This window comes from Cebus imitator, unplaced genomic scaffold (genome assembly GCF_001604975.1).
Source record: "Cebus imitator isolate Cc_AM_T3 unplaced genomic scaffold, Cebus_imitator-1.0 Scaffold343, whole genome shotgun sequence".
In the NCBI taxonomy this organism is placed as follows: domain Eukaryota; kingdom Metazoa; phylum Chordata; class Mammalia; order Primates; family Cebidae; genus Cebus; species Cebus imitator.
In genome coordinates, this window is record NW_016107658.1 from 1119226 (window position 1) to 1128261 (window position 9036).

A 9036-nucleotide genomic window follows, 5' to 3' on the forward strand; every position below is an offset into this window, starting at 1 on the left:
CGTGATCTCGGCTCACCGCAACCTCCGCCTCCTGGGTTCAGGCAATTCTCCTGCCTCAGCCTCCTGAGTAGCTGGGATTACAGGCACGCACCACCATGCCCAGCTAATTTTTTGTATTTTAAGTAGAGACGGGGTTTCACCATGTTGACCAGGATGGTCTTGATCTCTTGACCTTGTGATCCACCCACCTCGGCCTCCCAAAGTGCTGGGATTACAAGCTTGAGCCACCGCGCCCGGCCTAAGCTTCAATTTTCTTATCTGTAAAATGGGGTTAATAACAGTACCTACCTCATAGGGTTCTTGTGAAGACTTCAGAGTTAATCAGTAGTGTTTAGAACTGCACCTGGCACACAGTGAGTGCTCCAGCATTATGAGCTCTGCCTCCCCACCCAGCCTGCTTCCTTCTGCCCTCAAGTCATCCACTGATGACCCCTGAGTAAAGTTGAAGGAGCGAGGCTGCTGAGTCTTAGCTATGACTCTGAGTTCCATGACTGTATGAAAGAAGGTTCTCAGCAGCAAGGGAGAGAACACTTTGCTTTCAGACACTGGCACAGCATTGAGAGAGACTGAAGTCAGAGCAGGGATCTGTGTGTGGCTCCACTTTGAATTTATTTTTAGGCCTGGTAATGCTTTTGTGTTTTTATAACTTCCACATGCTCTGTGCCATCTCTCATAAGGGGATGAGTATCTGAAGAAGTTAATACAGGAGGCTGAGTCTGTTTTTCTTTTCTTTCCCTACAACCTGCAGTGGTGGTTTTGAAGTTTCCTAAGTAACAAGTTGGGGGCCCCTCTGATGAAGGACGAGAACTGTTTGCCTTTTGCTACAAAAACTGGAGGCCTCAGGAAGAAGGGGTTCTTGCCCATGAGCCAGCTGGAGGGTACCTTTCTGCTCTGATTGGATACATCCTCCTACTGCAATGTTTTCCTAACAGTGAAGAAATGGTTCAGATAACATTTGCTACCCAATGCCCTAGAAGGGGAAATGACAAGCAAGTTCAAGAATGTTTTGTACCCTGCTACCCCGCCCCCTACCCCGCAATACTATAAGGAAAATTCAGCTACACTTGCTTAAAGTGTAAGCTGGTTGTCTGTTGTGCTTGTGCTGCCCTCTGCTGTCACCTCAGGGTAGAGGACCCAGTTAAAACAGCCAGTTCGAGTGAATTTAGGATTTACTTTTCTGAAAGACTTTGGAGAGTTGGGCAGAGGCCCAGGTTAGGAAAGGAAGAACTTCTACCCCCAACCCACTGCCCAGGCAGGGCCTGTCCTCAGTCCCTGCCTAGCTTCTGGGGAAACTATTCAACAGCCCTGAAAGGATGCCTGGAAACATTGTAGGATTCGGCAAACTCACCCACCTCAGTCCTGTCCCTGGAACTGTGGGAAACCATTTCTTCCTTTTATTAGGCCCCAGTTTCAGCTAACTAGAGGAGCCTTTCCCTTGACTTCAACCATGCCCTAACTCAAGTTCACTCGCATATGTCCCTTTGCTCCCGGCGCTGGGTCAATTCCTGATTGCTCAGTAGGTAGTCATCAATGAATGTGAAGATTTCCTCAGGGGTGACAGGTTCCATGTAGCGGTCTCGGTCAATACCCTGCTTGTCAATCAACACCATGTTGAAGTAGGAGCGAGTGAGGCGCTGAAATTGCCTAGAGAGAGCAGCCCAGGGAGGTATGAGACCTTGTCTGGGCACCCATCCCCCCAGGCTCTACTACCCTCTGACTTTTTGCAGCTCCACTCATGGACTAATTCCTTGCCCACCTCATCCCTGGTCCCCATCCCCTCCACTTCCTATCTCAAGTCCCTTTGTTTTTCTACTCTTGCTGCCCCTATACATCTAGTACTGCTAAGCTGTCCCTTCCTCATCTCAGCTGCGACAGCTTTGTTATTAAAAGGCAGTGCTTTCATCGTAGGCCCCTTTAAGCAGAGCCATTACATATTGCTGTTCAGGCTGTACAGGGTGACTCCAGGGGCCACCCACTGCAGAGACTATGCTGTGTATGCACATCATACATGGAAGCCCTTAGGTTGATAAATACCATCTGGTTAACTCTTCCATTTGTAGCTGCAAGTCTGCAGTCTCCTTCCTCTGAGTATTTTCTAGTCTCTTCCCTAACTGGGACTGAATCTTTCTGTCCCCACTGAGACTGCACTCTAGAGGCAGGTGTTGTTTCTAGAACAGAGAGCAGTGATGGCTTTCTTGGCCATGAGTATATGTGAAGGCATTAGAATGGTGATACTGGATAGATAATGAAAAGACCAGTTTCTTCCACCACCTGTCACCTCTAATGTTCTCTTCCCCAGGAGTTGATAGATATTATTCAGATTTCAGTGCCTAAAGATGCCTTTTACAGCTGGGCACAATGGCTCACACCTGTAATTGCAGCACTTTGGGAGGCCAAGGCGGGCAGATCACCTGAGATCAGGAGTTTCAGACCAGCCTGATCAATATGACGAAACATGTCTCCACTAAAAATACAAAAATTACCCAGGCATGGTGGCACACACCTATAATTCCAGCTACTTGGGAGGCTGAGGCAGGAGAATTGCCTTGAACTCGGGAGGTGGAGGTTGCAGTGAGCCAAGATTGTGCTATTGCACTCCAGCCTGGGTGACAAGAGCGAAAATCCATCTCAAAAAAAAAAAAAAAAAAGGATGACTTTTGCTCCTTTGGAGACTGAAGGCAAAGAGATGAGGCCAGAAAACAAGAGCAGGGGCTTATCCGAGTCAAGTTTGGGTTTAACTGTCTCAGCCCTGGCTGTGTGCTTCAGAGCCCCCTCAGGTGTCTTTATAAAAGCATATTTTTAAGGTGGTTTAGGGTGGGGTCTGGTCATCTGTATTTTAAGCCCTTATTTGATTCTGATGTTCTGCCAAAGTAAAGAAATACTCTCTGGTCTTACCTAATACATCCATAAGAGTTCAAATGCAAGAAGTGCCCCAAGAGAGTAGTATCCGATGGTTCCCCCACAGCCCGCTTTTGCCAGTGTCCTGCTTAGGGTTTCTGCCCCACCCCTGTTCAGTAGCCTCCCAGCCTGGACCTGAGCTCCTCGATGATGTTGGCTGACAGCTGTTGCTCCCGGATGCGCCCCACCTCCTGTGGTGGCTGTCCCACTAGCTCAATGATGGTCACATGCCGCAAATCCAGTCCACAGGTGGATTGCTGGGAGGGAGACAGAACATTTTACACAACAGGCCTGTGCGTTCAAATGTAAGGCTACCTGGCTGATTCCTCCTGGGACCACATGAAGCAGTGTGGGAAAGGAGCCCCTTCTCCTCAATGATCACATGATCACACTATAGGGTCTACAACAACCTGTTCCCTCTGTCATTCCCAAAGTACTCGCCCCAACAGTGTTTCCTTCATTCTACTGAAACCACTTACACAATGTGGGGTAGAAAAGAGAAATTCAGTGACTAAATTGCAGGAGCATAATTATTGCTTAGCTATGCATAGGTTTTAAATTACACAGATTCTTAATGGACGGCCAATGTGATATGATAATGGCTGTTGTTTATTGAATACACAAACCTAATGCTTTGTAGACATAATCTAATGCTCACAACATCCCTCAAAAGCTAGGTGGTGACAATAACATGCTGAGCCAAGATTCAAACTGAGGGCTGATGCCCTCTGCCCGGGCGTGTGCTCTTTACCACTAGGCTACTTGGTCAGGGCCTTCGCTCGGTCTCCAGGATTTCTCCGAAATTGTGCCCAGTGCTCTCTTCATTACCCTCGTTACCTTCCTTGCACTGGGCAGCACAGCTTGCATTCCTACCCCGGATCTCTGTCCTGCCTTGTCTTGCAGGATCACCTACTAGCCAGTTACCAGAGTGAGGTTTAAAAAGGCCTTGAATACTCCCCGGCACCCCACCTCTGTTTCCTCCTTAGGCTTCCCCTCTAGTCCTCACCCTCAGAGTCACTATGCTTGCTGGCAGGTTCCTGTTCCTGTTCTTACTCCTTTGCTTCCTGTTGAACTGTTGCCTTTGCCTGCTTTTTGGGATCTCTGGACGAATAAAGTCCTTTTTAGTCTAGACCCTCAATGGTTCTTTTTTTTTTTTTTTTGAGACAGTCTCGCTCTGTCACCCAGGCTGGAGTGCAGTGGCGCAATCTCGGCTCACTGAAACCTCTGCCTCCCAGGTTCAAGCAATTCCTTGCCTCAGCCTCCAGAGTAGCTGGGAGTACAGGCACCGGCACCACGCCTGGCTAATTTTTGTATTTTTAGTAGAGACAAGGTTTCACCATCTTGGCCAGGCTCGTCAACTCCTGACCTCGTGATCCACCCGCCTCGGCCTCCTAAGGTGCTGGGAGTACAGACATGAGCCTTTTATTTTTTTGTAAAACTGCTTCCATCCTGGGCCTGAGTATTCACTTGGCAAGTTCTAAGATTCAACCTTTAGAAACCTCCTACGTAGCTTTTTCTCCCACATGGGTATCCAGCCCCGTGCAGCTCCCCAGAGCTGCTTCTCTTAGTCTTGTCAGCACACCCTGAATTATCTTCAGTAACCTAGCCTGTTCTTTTCTAAATGCCCATAGTCATAACTATTCTGTCCTATCGTCCTCTCCCTCCCCCACCAGTGGCTTTGGCTAGGTATCTCTTATGTTAAAAACTGCCATGCAACTCTCTTATGTTACTCTGGGATATCACAACACTTTTCCTTTTTTTCTGGTACTGGTAGTGGCTAAGAGCACAGATTCTGCAGCCAGACTCCCTGTGTTCAATCCCAGCTCCACCACTTACTAGCTAGTGACCTTGGGCAAGTGACTTAATCTCTATGCATCAGTTTCCTCGCCTATTCAGTGGGGATAATGATAGTACCTACCTTCAAAGGGTTGTTGTGAGAATTAGATGAATATGTGTAAAGCCCATAGATCAGTACTGAATACCTACATAGCACTTACTGCATAAGTATTTGTTAGTACTATTATTCCTTGAAAACATAAACGTAGTTAATTCCCAACATTTACATTTGATCATAGCTGTCTTGTAAGTCTCTTCAGAGTGCTTTGCCACACTCCCTTCCCATCTTTCACCCAGCTCCCTGCAAGTCACAGCCACCACTCCAGTGACTTTATTGCCTTTTCAGTAAAAACCAAGCAATTTTTAAAATGTGCTAAATATCTCTATGGTAAAACTGATCAAATTCTATCCACAAAAAGTTTCAGGAAGTAGGTAGGGTTTGTGCTGCAAAGAGCAACTCTGATTTGGAAAAGGTAAGCGGTAATTTATAGGAGCTAAGCCGTCATTAGGGGAGTGGGCCTTACCTGTAGCATAGAGATCTGCATTTTATAATACCGGTTGGAGGGATCAGGAGCTGAAATGATGAGGAGTCGCTGTTTCTCATAGAATTGATCCAGAAGACCAGCAGCTGAGTTGACGTTGACATTAATCTTCATAGCTAGAGCAAGCAGGTGACCAGTCAGAGTATAGCTTTCTCCTCCATCCCACCTTAGGTAACCTCACATCTTGAGGTGTTCCTGTCTTTCAGGTTACCCGTCTCTGGATATTTCTCCCATCCCTTGGGGGAAATCCTGAAAGAGCACTTGGAGATTTTAAACTCTTCTTCTTGGGGTAGGAGTATTCTAAGGGATAATGTTGGCCTTTAAATTAGACACATCCCAGAGCCCCCCATTCCCACATCATATACATTGTTATTAGACCCCTGTGCCATGAGGAAGATCCTCCCAAGTTCCCCTGATCACCATATCCATGTGCCCCATTCCCTGGTTTTACTCACGAGCACAGATTGGTGGTGAACCTGACCACTGGCGGCTGGACTGACAGACCCGGGAGGGGGTCCCCTGGCGCTCATAACTGCCATCACAGTGGTATTCACAGGTGGCACCATAGTTGTTCCCCGCTGAGGTGCAGGTGAGGTAGCCATGCTGTGGAGGTTTCAGAGTTGGGCAGCGTCTCACTGTCAGGGAGGAGCTCAAGTTAGAAGTTACGGTGTTTCTCATAAGAAGGAAAGGCTAAGAGGGTGCCCATGCTGGGCTTTCTAGAATGGAAGACTTAGGATGATCAGAAAAATGGCTTTTCTATATTTCCAATGGATGGGGATGGAGCTAGAATTTTCCTTTCTTAAGGAATTAAATCTGAAATGCAGACAAAGGTTTGTAAAGTTTGGAAACATAGGTTAATATACATGTTGTCATCAAAAGACTGTCAATCTTTAAAAGAAAATATTGCCATCTGTTTCCAGACTTTATGGACATGCTATGTAAAGATGACTACCCTGCAGAATTCCTCATAATAGCAGAAACAATTTGGAGGAATCTTAAATGTTCATTGGTAGGAGAAGGGTTAATCAAATTATGGTATATTCTTAGAGTAGAATATTATGCTATCATTACAAATATTTCTGAAGAACTTTAAAATAACACGAGAAAATTACTTTGTTAATGAAAAGTGAAAAAGGATGATTTATGATTGGATATACAGTATAATCTCAAGTATATATGTTTTAAAGTATGTATAGTAAAAAGATTGGAAGGAAAATACCAAAAAGTTAATAGCAGGTGTCTCTGGATGATGGGGTAACAGATTTTTCCCCTTTATATATTTCCTTATTTATCAAATGTTCAACAATAAGCATGTATTATCTTTATAATGAAAAAAGCAAAACAAAACAATACAACACAAAGCAAAGAGGAAGAATATGCCAACACCACCAATTTTAGCAGAGGTGAATGACAGAATGAAGGCTGATTACCTGTGATCATTTTGAAGTCTAAGAAAAGAAATGGATAAAGAATATCCTTGTGAATTTTATCTGGATTTAGGAGAATGAGAGTCTTGTTGATGAGAGTCTTGTTGAGGAGTCAAGGTTTCAGAAACGTGTATGCACACGTAATGGTGGCTTCCTAAATAAGCCTGTTTGGTGAACTTGTTTTTCTCTTCTCCCAGTATAAATGAGGTGTGTCTCTTCCAGACATAGAGAGGAGAGCCATGGGGTGGGTCAGAGTAGAGCAGGATTAATGAACAACATGGAAACTAAAGAATTCTTTCTGACCTTGTACTTTCACAATGAACTTGCAGCTGGCCCGGTTGTAGGCTCGATCATAGGCAGTGTAACGAATTACATGCTCTCCTTCGGGAAAGTGAGAACCAGGCTCAGGGCCCCGAAGCTTCACCCTGCATGGGACAGGATGAAAGAAACACTGAGCAAAGAGACCCTTAGAATTGATGTCTGAGGCACATCCTCACTGTCACCTTAGCCTGTGCAGTTTCACTGTGACCAGCCTGAATGGCTGAGAGAAGCCGAGGGAAGGCATAAGGAGCATCCATTATTCAGACTTACCTGGTGATGGTACCATCAGCAGAGTCTTTCACCAATGGTGGGTCCCAGTATACTCGAGCAGTCAGTTTCTCTGGCTCTGCCATCTTCTCACGTGAGTGGGGACAGCGGATCTTGGGGGGATCTATGTCTGCCAAGGTGAAAATCAAGTACTGACTTGTGGGCCCCCTGCATTCCCTGGAGGGGATCCATTGAAGCAATAACACACACCACTGGGTAGGTAAAAAGTTCAAGGTGCTCAAGGAAACTGGGGAAGGAAGCCCAACTGCAGGGGAAAAGATCATTTTGTTTAGCAAATACCGAGGGTGCCACACTCATAGCTATGGGGAGTGCCTTCTGTGGTGAGAATTCGACATCTTTTGTCGATATAATGCTAGAGTGGCTCTTTGCAGCAGGACAACTAGGAACAACCAGCATTTACCTACACATACAGGCTCGCCTCCACTCCATCTCCCATCTTCCATGCAGATTCGGCTGCGGTCACCTTCCAGGTGGTAGCCACTGGAACAGCTGTAGTCACAGCGAGAGTCAAGAAGCACCCCATTTGTGCAGGTGTAAGTGCCACTCGTGATGAATGGCAGTGCGTGGCATCTCATCTCTAAGAGAAAACCAAGTGTCAAGCTCAGTGGCTTGTGCACCTATCTGGAGGTGATGCCTGGGCATCTAGCACAGGGAGAACCATATCAGAGATAGCAGAAAATACAGAAACTCTACCTGAACTGCCCTTACATTTTTGTGCCTAACTGCCTTTTTCCCTAATTGTCTTTGTATTTTCATAAAGTAAGCAGCACCCTTGGGCAGGGGGGTGTCAAAAAAACAAATTACTTGTCCAAGCACATGGACTTCAACATCAGACCTAACATTGTACGTTGTCAAAATCCATACAACAAGAGTGGGCCCTAAGGTAAACTATGGAACTCAGGTGGTGATGATGTATTAATGGATGTTCATCAACTGTAAAAAAATGTACCACTCTGGTGGGAGATATTGACAACAGGGGAGGCTGTACATGTGTAGGTGCAGGGGATAAATGGGAAATATCTATATCTTTCGTTCAGTTTTGCCGTGAACTTAAAACTTCTCTAAACAAATAGGATCTATTTTAAAAGCAGAAGTAAAACAACTTATCAAGAGGAAAAAAAAAAAAAAATGGGATCTGAATTTTCATCCCAGTTCTACCTCTTACTAGCTCTGTAACTTTAAGAAGTTACCTCATTTCTTTGAATTTCGTGTTTTCTTCAGTAAAATGTGGATACCTCATAGGATCATTGTATAAATTAAAAGAGACAATGCATATAACCCTGGGCTCATTTAGGGCCTCGGCAACTGTTAGTTTTTGTCTCTTATTCCTCAAATGCTAGATGCCCTTGAGCACGTTCAAAGCTTCTTTTCTTCTCCAGGCATACTCATATAATTTTGGGGCTCTCATAGGCACTGCTCAGCTAAGGCTCAACTTACATGCCAGCTTGGGCTGGCTCTCTGGGCAAGAATACAAGTCAGACCAGTGCCTGGAGGGCCAGGTGTGGTGGTATTTGGTAAAAAGAGGAATCCATGTGTGTTGGACACCACATGTAGCAGAGGTAGAGCCTGTCACCTTGGATTAATTCTGAGCCTATGCTTGCCAAAGTCTGTGGGAGATACCTGATACTTAAGAGAAAGAGGCCATATATTCCTTTAGGTTATCTAAATTCGGATCCTGCCTAAGTTCATTTGTTGAAGCTTTGAATAAAGATCTGTATAAGGTA

The 9036-nt window shown here is 45.5% G+C and overlaps 1 protein-coding gene across 1 annotated transcript in view; it reads right to left on the reverse strand.

Moving 5' to 3' along the window:
• Positions 1–556: 556 nt before the first annotated feature.
• SRPX2 (sushi repeat containing protein X-linked 2) overlaps positions 557–9036 on the reverse strand; it is a 27853-nt gene continuing 19373 nt past the window's right edge. The window contains exons 5-11 of the mRNA XM_017505870.2: positions 7713–7889; positions 7295–7421; positions 7007–7128; positions 5732–5911; positions 5259–5392; positions 3034–3155; positions 557–1644 (exon numbers count right to left, since the gene is read on the reverse strand). Of these exons, the coding sequence (XP_017361359.1) occupies positions 1464–1644; positions 3034–3155; positions 5259–5392; positions 5732–5911; positions 7007–7128; positions 7295–7421; positions 7713–7889 (1043 nt within the window). The 3' untranslated portion in view covers positions 557–1463. The remainder of the gene's footprint in view (positions 1645–3033; positions 3156–5258; positions 5393–5731; positions 5912–7006; positions 7129–7294; positions 7422–7712; positions 7890–9036) is intronic.